At 42.6% G+C, this 15,517-nt stretch overlaps 1 protein-coding gene across 1 annotated transcript; it reads left to right on the top strand.

The window, feature by feature from the left end:
• The first annotated feature begins 12 nt into the window (after positions 1-12).
• Positions 13-15,501, top strand: LOC129850795 (keratin-associated protein 10-6-like). The gene is made up of 2 exons (XM_055917021.1): positions 13-1,153; positions 5,807-15,501. The coding sequence occupies exon 2, from the start codon at positions 12,895-12,897 to the stop codon at positions 14,245-14,247; it is 1,353 nt and encodes a 450-aa protein (XP_055772996.1). The 5' UTR covers positions 13-1,153; positions 5,807-12,894; the 3' UTR covers positions 14,248-15,501.
• Positions 15,502-15,517: the final 16 nt, after the last annotated feature.

Here is a 15,517-nt window from a genome sequence, read left to right as displayed (position 1 = left end):
CTTTGTCTCTTTCTCCCTCCCTCTCTCTCTCTCTCTCTCTTTCTCACTCTTTGTTTGTCTCTTTCTCCCTCTCTCTCTCTCTCTCTTTCTCGCTCTTTCTTTGTCTCTTTCTCCCTCCCTCTCTCTCTCTCTCTTTCTCACTCTTTCTTTGTCTCTTTCTCCCTCCCTCTCTCTCTCTCTCTCTCTCTTTCTCGCTCTTTCTTTGTCTCTCTCTCTCTCTCTCTCTCATTATTTCCCTCATTATATCTCTACCCATAAGGCATAGCTGTTTTCCCCCACACACTCACAAACACATCCTTGAAAAAATATAAAAAGTTGCAGTGCTGTTATGTCACTTTCAGTGGAAACGGTATTTTTCTCAGAGAGAAAGCTATACTGTAGTAAATAGTCTCTGAAGGTTATTAGTAGGATGATATGAATATGCTGTGTTCATCCTCTCCGACCGATGATGGATTTTTGATCCTTTATTTTAACATGGAGGACACATTGAGACTTGAATGGCTTTTTCTCCAGTGCCTTGAACAGGAAACACCAAAGGGAAGCAAACTTCAAAGCCTGTTGAAAGCATGGCTTAAAACCTTATCCCAGCCATCACCTAAACCCAACCCTAACCTGACAATAACACCTGCAGTGCTGACTGAGATTGAAGAGAAAGGCTTTGACAATAATAGAAGAGAATAATAATTGCTGCCCATCTGTTACAATGGAAACACGGTTTACTCTGCTCCCACAACACATGCCACAGGAACAGTTTTTGGAGGTTAAGTGTCTTGCTCAAGGGCACAAGGGTGATGGATGGGGCTTGCCCACATTCTTTAGGCTACTTCTCTAACCTCTAAGCTACCTATGTTTTTTATACTCTTTAGGGCTGTTTTCTAGTCAGAAGACATCCTGGAACAGAAGACATCCTGAATAGGTTCTTATTTTGATGTTCTGATTGACATCTCCGTCTTTGCTAATAACTTCTTTATTGAGGAAAAATGCACCTACTACGAGTGTGATATGTGGTTGTCTCACCTAGCTATTTTAAGATAAGTGGCTTTTTACCCTCAGATCCTGAAGCTGTGTCCAAAGAAGAAGAGTTCAGCAGCCTACACCTTCTGTAAAGCCCTGGGCCTCCTGGGCATGCACTTCACACTGTTTGAGAACGAGTGTAAGTCACCTAACACCAGCATCACTCACCTTCCAAAGGAGAGAGAGAGAGACTGGGAGAGAGAGAGAGACTGGGAGAGAGAGAGAGACTGGGAGAGAGAGAGAGACTGGGAGAGAGAGAGAGAGACTGGAAGCGACTGGGAGAGAGAGAGAGAGAGAGACTGGGAGAATGAGACAGAGTGAGGGACGAACATTTTTTCTTAACCAATGTTGCCATGGCAACTCAAAGTGAAACAAGCAGTAAGCCATGCAGAAATATGTTATCTTGATCTGCAGGTAGATCCTTCAAAGTACATCCCTTTTTGAGACATTTACACCACTATCATAGAGGAGGACAGCAGCGAACAGAGGAGGGAAATAAACGGGGGGAGGGAGAGAGAGCGGGAGAATGTAGGGAAAACAGCAAAACTGAATGAAGCAGATCAATGGTGCTAGCAACCCCAGTCACATTGAGTACCCAGAATACATTGTGTTAGCCTTGATTTAAGTACATCATACATAACTCAATTTATTTGGATAAAAAGCCTCTACCTAACCAACATATTACGTAGTCAACCCCAAGGTTATGGGTTTGATTCTCACATGGGTCACATGCATACATGCATGCGTACATACAGTACCTTCAGAAAGTATTCGTACCCCTTGACTTATTGGCCTCATGGTGAAATCTCTGAGCGGTCTCCTTCCACTCCGACATCTGAGTTATTCCACATTTTGTTGTGTTACAGCCTGAATTCAAAATGGATTAAATAAAAACATTTCTCATCCATCGACACACAATAACCCATATTGACAAAGTGAAAACATGTTTTTAGACATTTTTGCAAATATATTGAAAATTATATACAAAAACATCTAATTTACATAATTATTCACAACCATAAGTCAATACATGTTAGAATCCCCTTTGGCAGCGTTTCCAGCTGTGAGGCCTTCTGGGTAAGTCTATAAGAGTTTTGCACACCTGCATTGTACAACATTTGCCCATTATACTTTTCAAAGTGCTTCAAGCGCTGTCAAATTGGTTGTTGATCATTGCTAGATAACCATTTTCAGGTATTGCCATAGATTTTCAAGCCGATTTAAGTCAATACTGTAACTAGGCCACTCAGGAACATTCAATATTGCTATGTTAAGCAACTCCAGTGTATATTTGGCCTTGAGTTTCAGTTTATTGTCGTGCTGAAAGGTGGATTTGTCTCCCATTGTATTTTGGAAAGCAGACTGAATCAGATTTTCTAGGATTTTGCCTGTGCTTAGCTCTATTCCGTTTCTTTTTCTATATAAAAAAACTCCCTAGTCCTTGCCGATGACAAGCATACCCATAACATGATGCAGCCACCACCATGCTTGAAAATATGAAGACTGGTACTCAGTGATGTGATGTGTCGGATTTGCAGCAAATATAACGGACATAAAGTAGATTTCTTTGTCACATTTTTTTTGCAGTTTTACTTCCGTGCCTTATTGCAAATAGGATGCATGTTTTCAATATTGTTATTCTGTACAGGCTTCCTTCTTTTCACTCTGTCATTTAGGTTAGTATTTTGGAGGTAACTGTTTTAAAGTCACCATTGGCCTCATGGTGAAATCTCTGAGCGGTCTCCTTCCACTCTGACATCTGAGTTAGGAAGGACGCCTGTATCTTTGTAGTGACTGGGTGTATTAAAACTTCTACTTGGTCACAATCCCGGATCCGGGAGCACCCTAATCAGTAAAAAAGCTGACTAGCATAGCCTAGCGTAGCGTCACAAGTAAATACTAGCATCTAAATATCATGAAATCACAAGTCCAAGACACCAGATGAAAGATACACATCTTGTGAATCCAGCCATCATTTCCGATTTTTAAAATGTTTTACAGCGAAAACACAATATGTATTTCTATTAGCTAACCACGATTGCAAAAGACTCAACCGCATATTTTCACAATTTTTTTACCGCATAGGTAGCTATCACAAATTCGACCAAATAAAGATATAAATAGTCACTAACCAAGAAACAACTTCATCAGATGACAGTCTTATAACATATCTATTGCATAGCATATGTTTTGTTCGAAAAATGTGCATATTTCAGGTATAAATCATAGTTTTACATTGCAGCCACCATCACAAATCTCACCAAAGCAGATAGAATAACTACAGAGACCAACGTGAAATACCTATATACTCATCATAAAACATTTATGAAAAATACATGGTGTACAGCAAATGAAAGACAAACATCTTGTGAATCCAGCCAATATTTCAGATTTTTTAAGTGTTTTACAGCGAAAACACAATATAGCATTATATTGGCTTACTACAATAGCCTACCACACAACCGCATTCATTCAACGCAACGTTAGCGATAGCGAATAAACCAGCAAAAGATATAATTTTTTTTACTAACCTTCACAAACTTCATCAGATGACAGTCCTATAACATCAAATTACACAATACATATATGGTTTGTTCGAAAATTTGCATATTTAGCGGCACAAATCGTGGTTTTACAATGTGAATACGTAGTCAAAATGCAGAAATATTGTCCGGAGAAATCTTGGAGAGGCACCTAATCTAATCAAATAACTAATCATAAACTTTACAAAAAAATACATGTTGGACAGCAAATTAAAGATACACTAGTTCTTAATGCAACCGCTGTGTTAGATATTTAAAAATAACTTTAGTACGACATACAGCTTACGTTATAGCGAGACAGCGCCCAAAATCAGGGCGGAATATACGTCTAAACATTTTCGACAGAAATACGAAATAACATCATAAATGGTTCCTACTATTTGATGAGCTTCCATCAGAATCTTGTACAAGGTGTCCTTTGTAATAATCGTTGTTCGGTTGTAGAATGTCGTCTTCATCTGTCGAAATAGCTAACAAAGCTAGCCATATGGCGCAGGAGTGTCCAACTCACCATAACGCAAAACAAAGAAAATACCGAAAATCGCAATAAACTGATATAAACTGATATAAGTCGGTTTAAAATAACTCGTTTATGATGTTTTTAACACATATATCAAATAAAATCAGAGCCGGAGATATCTAACGTCTATAACGAAAGCTTTTCAGATTGCAATCCAGAGGTCCTTCTTGCGCCATGCTGAACAATGAAAAGACTGGTCTCGTCATTCCAAGAGGTCTTATTCGGGCTCAGATAAAGCTATACACCCCATTCCACCTCTCACTGTCTATTGACATCTAGTGGAAGGCGTATGCAGTGCATGTAGACCCATAGATTTCATGCAAATTAATAGGATGGCCCTGGAACAGAGCCCCCGATTTCAGATTTTCAGTTCCTGACAGGAAGTTTGCTGCAAAATAAGTTCTGTTTTACTCACAGATATAATTCAAACGGTTTTAGAAACTAGAGAGTGGTTTCTATCCAATAGTAATAATAATATGCATATTGTACGAGCAAGAATTGAGTATGAGGCAGTTTAATTTGGGAACAATTTTTTACAAAGTGAAAACAGCGCGTCCCTATTGAGAAAACACCACCCAAAGTGTAATTAAAAACTTCACCATGCTCAAAAGGAGATCTACCAATATGTTCCCTTTGCGAGCCATTGGAAACCCTTCCTGATCTTTGTGGTTGAATCTGTGTTTGAAATTCACTGTTCAACTGAGTCATTCAAAAAATCACATTAAACACTATTATTGTACACAGAGTGAGTCCATGCAATTTATTATGTGACATGTTAAGCACATTTTTACATGCATACCTACATACATACATGCATACATAATACACACATGCATGCATACATGTACTGTAACTGCCAAACCAACATATTTGCATGGAATGTATCAGTATCGAAACAGGTTGTGCGATTGAAAGCCAGCCAGCCCAGAAGGATTGAGTTATAGTCATGGGGATTTGGCAGGGAGAAGAAATGTATGTTTTGATAATGGAATCAGACCCGGCCGCGCGGGGTTATTGGAAAAAGGGGAGTTTGGATGCGGCCCCCTATCTAGTTTCTCCTCCTGATCCTCCCACCACTCTGCATTCAGCCAGGCAGGTGATATTTTCATATGAAATCTATCACACAGGGATATTCTTTTCTTCACGCCTCGGGCATGAAAGATGCAGTGCCTCCATCGTCAAAGTGCCATTTAAAAGAGCGAAGGGGAGAGCGAGGAGCACGGATAGTGAGAAATGAAAACAGAAAACAGTCGCGACTAATCTTATTTCCACAATGAATTTATTGGCTCTTTTGCCTCATTCCCTTCTTTGGGGAAGGAGAAAAAAGCTTTCTGATATTTTTTGTTGCTACTGTGTCAGTTCAAGATGTGAGAAAATGGTTCATTCTTTAGTTACCTGGCTGTGATGTATCAAGCCTTTCTTTTGCTTTGGGGGAACTTATCTCTGTTTAGTGATTTAAACCATAATACTTGTTATTCTGAAAAGAAACTCCAGCACAGTTACATCCGTGAATACTCCACAAACTAGTTAATGGATCTATTTGACCAACGTTTTGGTAAACATGCCTTTAGCCAGTCTGGGTCTATTGAAATATCTAACTATTAGTGGTGGGCACCAATATCATTGGATATTGATATGAGCAAGACATTTGGCGATATCGTTTCATCCTTCTTATTAGCCAACACTATTACGTAAAAAAAGTGATCTCCTTCTCATCTCTCCTCCTCAGACTACCCCCATGGCATCACCATCATCTCACCCTTTGGCTCAGACAAGAAGCAGGTGCTCAACTTCTGTGCCCAGAGCGCCGAGGAGCTGCTCAAGTTTCTAGAAGATCTGAAGGAGTCCATTGCTGAGGTGTCAGAGATGGAACAGATACGCATTGAATGTGAGTACTGTGTGTGTGTGCGTGTGTGTGTGCGTGTGTGTGTGTGTGTGTGTGTGTGTGTGTGTGTGTGTGTGTGTGTGTGTGTGTGTGTGTGTGTGTGTGTGTGTGTGTGTGTGTGTGTGTGTGTGTGTGTGTGTGTGTGTGTGTGTGTGTGTGTGTGTGTGTGTGTGTGTGTGTGTGTGTGTGTGTGCGCGCTCCGTTGCTCCAAACTCAGGTGAAGAGGGAGGGGGAAAAAAGAAACAGCTCATGCAAAATAATGTATGAATCATCCATCCCTCCACCCGCACAGAAATTCTCTTTCATTTCTCAAAAAGGAGAAAAGTAAATTGGAATCAGGGTGCCGCAGGCTTATTTACACAAGTGCTAACAACGGGGAGAGGAAGATGTCAACAGTCTATCTGTCTGTCTACGTGTGTGTGTGTGTGTGTGTGAATGTCTTTGTATACGTTGATGTCATTACATAACCAAACTGTGTTCATGCTCATATTCCTCCTAGTACCCAAACAAATGACATTACTGTATCTCTAACATCAACGACAACACCAAAGATACAAGTAGTTATGCTCCCAATACTGAGATCATACACTCTGTTCTGATGCGTTTCTGAAAAACAAGAGTCAGGGAACGGTTGTGTTTCTATTCTGCCTGGGGGACTCGGGACGTGTGCATGTGCATGTGTGTCTGTGTGTATGTGTCTACCTGAGTGTGTGTGCATGTGTGTCTGAGTGTGTGTGCATGTCTGCCTGAGTGTGTGTGCATGTCTGCCTGAGTGTGTGTGCATGTCTGCCTGAGTGTGTGTGCACGTCTGCCTGAGTGTGTGTGCATGTCTACCTGAGTGTGTGTGCATGTCTACCTGAGTGTGTGTGCATGTGTACAAGTTTGTGTTTAATTGTTTATTATTTGGTTATAAGGATCCCCATTATCTTTAGCAGAGGCAGAAGCTACTCTTCCTGGGTTCCACAAAAAGCACTATAAACATGACACTGATTCACTGATAGACAAAGACAGTCACACACATTTAAAATACAACCACATACAAGCAACACAACTAAAAGTGTCTCTCTGTGTGTGTCCCCTCACAGTCCCCTCTGTTCCATGAGATGTTGTTTAATCAGTTTTTAAAGGTTATTTTGCTGTTTGCTGAGTAAATGGAGATGGAAGATAGTTCCATGTGATCATGGCTCTGTATAATACTGTATGTTGCCGTGAATTTGTTTTGGACTTGGGGACTGTGAAGAGACCACTGGTGGAATGTCTTGGGGGCTCTGAAGAGACCCCTGGTGACATGTCTTGGGGACTGTGAAGAGACCCCTGGTGGCATGTCTCGGGGACTGTGAAGAGACCCCTGGTGGCATGTCTCGGGGACTGTGAAGAGACCTCTGGTGGCATGTCTCGGGGACTGTGAAGAGACCTCTGGTGGCATGTCTTGTGGGCTATGTATGGGTGTCTGAGCTAAATGTTATTTGATTATGCAGACAATCTGGAATTTCCACCACAGTAATATTTCTCATAGAAACAAGAGAAGCAGTAATCTCTTATCAATCCTCAACCAGGAAATACTAGCACGCATATTGTTGATGTTAGCTCTCTATGTGCAAGGCGTGCTGCTCTGTTTTGAGCCAGCTGCAGGTTTGCTAATTCTTTCTTGTTAGAGCCAGTAAAGGGTGCTTTACTATTTGTAGGCAGTGGAATTACTTTAGCTTCCTCCCACGCCTTTGGACACACACACACACTCCTTTAGGCTTTGGTTAAAGATATAGCAAATCAGGGTGGCAATACAGTCTGCTACCTGTGCATGTGTGTGTGCGAGCGCGCGCGCCCATGCGTGCATGTACAGTATGTGTGTTGTCGTATCGTCAGCATCTCCCTGGGCAGCGTTGATTTCTTATCAGTCTTACCCTGGGATTAACCCTGGAGGTTTCCCTGCCTTGCCTGTCTGACAGTGCCTTGATACTCTGTGAGAGGATAAGTACAGAGAAACAAGTCCCCACTGCAACACAGATTTAAAGGTTGAACACATTAACAAGGAGAAGCTAGAGGCTTGGGTCCAACAGAGAGGAGCGATCAGGAAGAAACAGTGCTGTTGGGGCTTACTGACCAATACTAAGGAGAGAAAAATGGCCATACAGGCACACAGCCTTTTTAAACAGGCATACTGATTCACAAATCAACCCGGTGTCTGCCCCTCCTCCTGTTTGTTGTGATGCAGAGTTTGCCGACTGTCAGCTGTATGTAAACACATGGACAAATCTATTTTCGACTCTGTGTGCTGTTGAAAGGTAAACACTAATTGTTTCAAGCTAACGTTAGCGAACATAAGATGGACATTCAGTGGGCTCTAAAGTGCCAGCAGTTCACTCGCATTTGCTAGTGAAAGATATTAAATGCAAATACGAAAATAACTGGTCTCATTTGTGCGAGTGTGATATTTCATTATGCGTCCCATTAGTTGTTTTTTTCCCACGTAGCATTACGATAATCACGCAACCTGATAGACTGTAACTATAATCCACGTCACAAAAAGCATTACAAAAGTATAATCCAAAATAAATAGAACCATCTTGGCATTAAATGGAGTCGTGAGTTTAGAAGACTGCGCGATGAAGAGTGAATGAGTGTCTGGTATTAGCTATAGAGGCAATGCTTCTAACATGCCGTTGCACCAGATTTGAGATTTGATCAATTTCCAAAATCTGAAATGATGTACTCGCTGCAAAGAAAGACCAAGGGCACCTTTACATCAGCTGAAACAGCGGTCTAGCGAACAGCCTAGTGAAGTTTTGTGTAGCCAGTTTGCGGTCTGTGTCCATGCGATCAATTGTTTTTGTTTTTATGTTTTCAAAATGATTTAGCTTTTAGTGTTGATTAGGAACCGTGTCTAAAAAGCCAATAGTTGTGAACTGGCCCTGGTGATTGGCCCTGTTTGAGAGGTGACAAGCGTTCCTCTATTATAAAGACTAAACTTGGGGGCATGTGCTAAGAAAAACATTATAGATAATTATTTCCATTCTACACTGTACGGGTAATGGAATGAACATACTGACAGTCTGTGCTAATTCCACAAAACATATATTTCTTTTATATGTTCTGTACTTATCAGTATGAATATTTTAGTTCTGTTTTGTAAATAGGTTTTCAGAGGACTGAACCAGGTGTGGTCCATAATGTTTGTCTAAGCACGTGTTGCTCATGGAAAACAAGTAAGCGTAGGTCCCAAACAAAATAGCAGCTAATTCAGCAAATCATTATTGTTGCAGCCAGTCAGTAAAGCTGTCAGACAATAAGAGAGAGGAGACTGAAAGAAACAGACAGCGCAGCGGGGATAAGACGCTTGTACATTTTGTATCTAACAAATAACTTGTTATTATTTGTTTAATACATTTTTTTAAACTCCAAGAATAAAGGCCCTTTGTGTGTCCTTTCTATTTCTGTCTTGTTAGTGACGTTGACCATGTGTGTACATGGAATACTGTCAGGATAGAAAGTATTCCTACTTTGAATGGACTTGATTTGGTACAATTCTAAAATTGCGATCAGACTCACAAACAGCGTGTGCACGAGCGTGGGGGGGAACCCATTTCGGCATGTGTTATGCGCTCCAGTTGAATCTCCAATTTGCCGGGCGCGTCTGGTACTCTAAAAGGTTGGACAGGGTTGGCATGTATGTGTTTGTCTCCCAGTCTGACTCCTGACAGAGACCTTGGCCACTGACCTTTTGTTAGTGTTCTCTGGTGCAGTGCAGCCAAACACTCTGGACAAAACAAGAACAAAGGAGAGGGCAGCTCTCCTGAAAGCAGCCAGGCAGAAGAGATGGGGAGGAGAGTGGTGTTTGTGTTTGTGTGTGTGCTAGTGCTTGTGTGTGTGTTTTGCGGGTTTGTCTGTTTGCTTTAGGGAAGTCACACATGCATACACACTAGCACGGATGCATGCATATGTGCACACACACACACACACACGCATACACACTAGCGTGCACACACTATCTCACACACACATGCATACACACATAGGCACCTGATATAATAATAAACAGATTGCATTTTGCACCCCTGTCTCCACAAGATTAATGTTTTTGGTTTGAAAGTTTTGCTTCACCCCCGCCACAGTAGTTGCACCACCGGTGTATAAAATGAAAAGGCAAAAAGCTATGATCGCTTATTGATCTGACCTGTTAAATCCACTTCAATCAGTGTAGATGAAGGGAAGAGGCAGGTTAAAAGAGGATTTTTAAGCTTCGAGACAACTGAGACATGCATTGTGTATGTGTGCCATTCAGAGGGTTAATGGGCAAGACAAAATATTGAAGTGCCCTTGAACAGGGTATGGTAGTAGGTACCAGGCGCACCGGTGTGTCATGAACTGCAACCACAGGAGGTTGGTGACACCTTCATATGGGAGAACAGGCACTGGAGTGGAATTAGTGGAATGATATCATATACATCAAACACATGGTTTCCATGGTTTCCAGGTGTTTGATGCCATTCTATTGGCTCCGTTACAGTCTTTGTTATGAGCCGTCCTCTCCTCAGCAGCCTTCACTGTCTGCAACGCTGCTGTGTTTTTCACACTCAACAGTTTCCCGTGTGTATCAAGGACAGTCCACCACCCAAAGGACATCCAGCCAACTTGACACAACTGTGGGAAGCATTGGAGTCAACATGGGCCAGCATCCATGTGGAATGCTTTCAACACCTTGTAAAGTCCATGCCTCGATGAATTGAAGCTGTTTTGAGGGCAAAATGTTTGGTACACTCAGTGTATGTAGCCTATTCACTATGGTTGTTGTACAAAAGGCCACTACTGGAATGGCTACAGTAGAATCATTTTTGTTCAAAATGTGTGGTTTTAAGAACAAAAATGTGTGGTTTTAAGAACCAAAATGTGTGGTTTTAAGAACAAAAATGTGTGGTTTTAAGAACCAATATGTGTGGTTTTAAGAACCAAAATGTTTGGTTTTAAGAACAAAAATGTGTGGTTTTAAGAACCAACATGTGTGGTTTTAAGAACCAACATGCAATTCCATGACGTATGCAGTGCAGTGCTTTGTTTCTATTCGTCAAATGTGCCTACACAATAACAACACATGTGGCTACACAATAACAACACATGTGCCTACACAATAACAACACATGTGCCTACACAATAACAACACATGTGGCTACACAATAACAACACATGTGGCTACACAATAACAACACATGTGCCTACACAATAACAACACATGTGCCTACACAATAACAACAAATGTGCCTACACAATAACAACAAATGTGCCTACACAATAACAACACATGTGCCTACACAATAACAACAAATGTGCCTACACAATAACAACAAATGTGCCTACACAATAACAACAAATGTGCCTACACAATAACAACAAATGTGCCTACACAATAACAACAAATGTGCCTACACAATAACAACACATGTGCCTACACAATAACAACACATGTGCCTACACAATAACAACACATGTGCCTACACAATAACAACACGTGACTACACAATAACAACACATGTGCCTACACAATAACAACACATGCAGGCTGTATATGAGTAGCTCAGGAAATGGTAATGAAGGAAAAGGTTGAAGGCCTCTGCTCCAGCCTGTTCAAATATGACCCTTATTACTGGAGCTACATGTTATTCTTTCTATTGCACATTCCGCGCCGCAATTTATGGAAATATATAGCTGCCCCAAAAATCTAGTTTGATAATAATGATAAATGAATAATATGTTTGTAATATTGTGAACATGATCAATGACCAAATAAAAAAGCTTAACTCCAGTTTCAGACTTATCAATGAATTATTTGAGGTGCGATTTTCAGGGGAGTAGATTAGTAATCTAGTCATTAAAACACTTTTTCAATATCATTTATTGTGGCAAAACCTAAGAAAAATAGTTGTGTTTTGTTCATAAAAATGGGTTCCTCCTGTTAAGAAACAGCTTTGAATTGCAGGAAAACTGTTTTAAAAGCTTTTGCACCCCCATTTTCAGACAAAGTCAAGCGCCAATGCATAAACACATACACTCACACACAATCACTGGCACACACACACACACAGTCGACATCTTCCCCTCCCCTACGAAGGAGCCCCATTGTTAGCACTCGTGTAAATAAGCCTGCGGCAGCCTATTCCATTTTTTTATTGTTTATTTCTCCTCTTTGAGAAATGAAAGGGAATTCCTGTGTGGATGGAGGGATGGATGATTCATACATTATTTTGGATGAGCTATTTTTTTTTTTTCATCCCTTTTTTCTCTCCGTTGGACTGGAGATACGCTGGGAGATGTTGCTGTGACTCAAAGGTCACCTGAGTTTGGAGCAAGGAGGCACACACATTCACACACACACACACACATGCACAGACTCACTCACAAACACAGATGAAAAAGCAGACACACACAACACTTCCTACTATTTCTCATGAGGAAGAAACTTGAAAAAGGACTAAACTATTCTGCACAGTCATCCTACTAGAGTACAGCTGCAGCAGAATTATAGAACCAAGCAGTCAGTGGAGACACGACAACATTTAGCCGTCGCCAATGGAAATGACAGGCAATCATCATCAACCGCAGAGCGGAATTGGAGCGATAGAGAGTATGTTTACGTCCCAAATGGCAGCCTATTCCCTATGCAGTGCACTACTTTAGACAAGGGCCCATAGGGAATAAGGTGCCATTTGGGACACAGTGTAGAGTTGAGTGACTCTAGGGAGGAGGTAGAGGACTCGCCCCCACTTGCTTTTCTGTTTGTCTGTCTCTGTCACCTGTCTATCTCTCTTTATGTCTGTCTGTCTGTCTGTCTGTCTGTCTGTCACTGTCTCTGTCTCTACTGCTGTCACCTGTCTATCTCTCTTTATGTCTGTCTGTTTATCACTGTCTCCGTCTCTACTGCTGTCACCTGTCTGTCTCTCTTTATGTCTGTCTGTCACTGTCTGTCACTGTCTCCGGTCTCTACTGCTCTCACTGTCTGTCTCTCTTTATGTCTGTCTGTCACTGTCTGTCACTGTCTCCGTCTCTACTGCTGTCACTGTCTGACTCTCTTTATGTCTGTCTGTCACTGTCACCGTCTCTGCTGTTGTCACTCTGTCTGTCTCTCTTTATGTCTGTCTGTCACTGTCTCTGTCTCTGCTGCTGTCACTCTGTCTGTCTCTCTTTATGTCTGTCTCTCTTTGTCTGTCTCTGTCTCTGCTGCTGTCACTCTGTCTGTCTCTCTTTATGTCTGTCTGTCTGTCTGTCTGTCACTTTCTCCGTCTCTACTGCTGTCACTCTGTCTCTCTTTATGTCTGTCTGTCTGTCAGTGTCTCCGTCTGCTGCTGTCACTCTGTCTGTCTTTCTTTGTCTGTCACTGTCTCCGTCTCTGCTGTTGTCACTCTGTCTGTCTCTCTTTATGTCTGTCTGTCACTGTCTCTGTCTCTGCTGCTGTCACTCTGTCTGTCTCTCTTTATGTCTGTCTCTCTTTGTCTGTCTCTGTCTCTGCTGCTGTCACTCTGTCTGTCTCTCTTTATGTCTGTCTGTCTGTCTGTCTGTCACTTTCTCCGTCTCTACTGCTGTCACTCTGTCTCTCTTTATGTCTGTCTGTCTGTCAGTGTCTCCGTCTGCTGCTGTCACTCTGTCTGTCTTTCTTTGTCTGTCACTGTCTCCGTCTCTACTGCTGTCACTGTCTGACTCTCTTTATGTCTGTCTGTCACTGTCACCGTCTCTGCTGCTGTCACTCTGTCTGTCTCTCTTTATGTCTGTCTGTCTCTGTCTCCGTCTCTGCTGCTGTCACTCTGTCTGTCTGTCTGTCTCTCTGTCTGTCTGTCTGTTTCCCTTGCACATGCTGTTCCCTCTGTCTCTCTCTTTTTGTCTGTCTGTCACTGTCTCCGTCTCTGCTGCTCTCACTCTGTCTGACTCTCTTTATGTCTGTCTGTCTGTCACTGTCTCCGTCTCTACTGCTTTCACTCTGTCTGTCTCTCTTTATGTCAGTCTGTCTGTCTGTCACTGTCTCCGGTCTCTACTGCTCTCACTCTGTCTGTCTGTCTGTCTGTCTGTCTGTCTGTCTGTCTGTCTGTCTGTCTGTCTGTCACTGTCTCCATCTCTACTGCTGTCACTCTGTCTGTCTCTCTTTATGTCTGTCTGTCTGTCTGTCTGTCACTTTCTCCGTCTCTACTGCTGTCACACTGTCTCTCTTTATGTCTGTCTGTCTGTCTGTCACTTTCTCTGTCTGCTGCTGTCACTCTGTCTGTCTGTCTGTCACTGTCTCCGTCTCTACTGCTGTCACTGTCTGACTCTCTTTATGTCTGTCTGTCACCGTCTCTGCTGTTGTCACTCTGTATGTCTCTCTTTATGTCTGTCTGTCACTGTCTCTGTCTCTGCTGCTGTCACTCTGTCTGTCTCTCTTTATGTCTGTCTGTCTCCGTCTCTGCTGCTGTCACTCTGTCTGTCTCTCTTTGTCTGTCTGTCTGTTTCCCTTGCACATGCTGTTCCCTCTGTCTCTCTCTTTATGTCTGTCAGTCTGTCTGTCACTGTCTCCATCTCTGCTGCTGTCACTTTGTCTGTCTCTCTTTATGTCTGTCTGTTTCCGTCTCTGCTGCTGTCACTCTGTCTGTCTCTCTTTATGTATGTCTGTCTGTCTGTCACTGTCTCCGTCTCTGCTGCTGTCACTCTGTCTGTCTCTCTTTATGTCTGTCTGTCTGTCTGTCTCTGGCTCTGCTGCTGTCACTCTGTCTGTCTCTCTTTATGTCTGTCAGTCTGTCTGTCTCTGGCTCTGCTGCTGTCACTCTGTCTGTCTCTCTTTATGGCTGTCTCTGTCTCCGTCTCTGCTGCTGTCACTCTGTCTGTCTCTCTTTGTCTGTCAGTCTGTCTTCCTTGCACATGCTGTTCCCTCTGTCTGTCTCTCTTTATGTCTGTCTGTCTCTTTCTCCGTCTCTGCTGCTGACACTGTCTGTCTGTCTGTCGGTCTGTCGGTCGGTCTGTCTGTCTGTCTGTCTGTCTGTCTGTCTTTATGTCTGTCTGTCTCTTTCTCCGTCTCTGCTGCTGACACTCTGTCTGTCTGTCTGTCTGTCTGTCTGTCTGTCTCCGTCTCTGCTGCTGTCACTCTGTCTGTCTCTCTTTGTATGTCTGTCTGTCTCCCTTGCACATGCTGTTCCCTCTGTCTGTGCCCCTGTCACTCATTCTGTGTCTCTCTTTATCTTCCTCTCACTCTCTCTCTATCTCTTCCGCTGTTGTTGTCTATCTGCCTCTCTCACTGTATGTCTCTCAGTTGGTGCTTCTGTCTCTTTGCCCGTCTCATCGTCTTCCCCCCCCCTCCCTCTCTCTCCCCATCACCACTCTTTCTCTCAGCCTCACCCAATTTCTCCCTCCCTCTTATTCTCTCCTCTCTCTCTCTTTCCTTCCAACCCATCCCTCCCCTACACACACACACTCTCTCTCTCTCTCTCTCTCTCTCTCTCTCTCTCTCTCTCTCTCTCTCTCTCTCTCTCTCTCTCTCTCTCTCTCTCTCTCTCTCTCTCTCTCTCTCTCTCTCTCACACTCTCTCTCACACTCTCTCACTCTCTG

The sequence above is a fragment of the Salvelinus fontinalis genome, unplaced genomic scaffold (genome assembly GCF_029448725.1).
Source record: "Salvelinus fontinalis isolate EN_2023a unplaced genomic scaffold, ASM2944872v1 scaffold_2320, whole genome shotgun sequence".
Classification (NCBI taxonomy): domain Eukaryota; kingdom Metazoa; phylum Chordata; class Actinopteri; order Salmoniformes; family Salmonidae; genus Salvelinus; species Salvelinus fontinalis.
The sequence above is the reverse complement of the archived record's forward strand: the minus strand, read 5'-3'. Positions and strand labels throughout refer to the sequence as shown.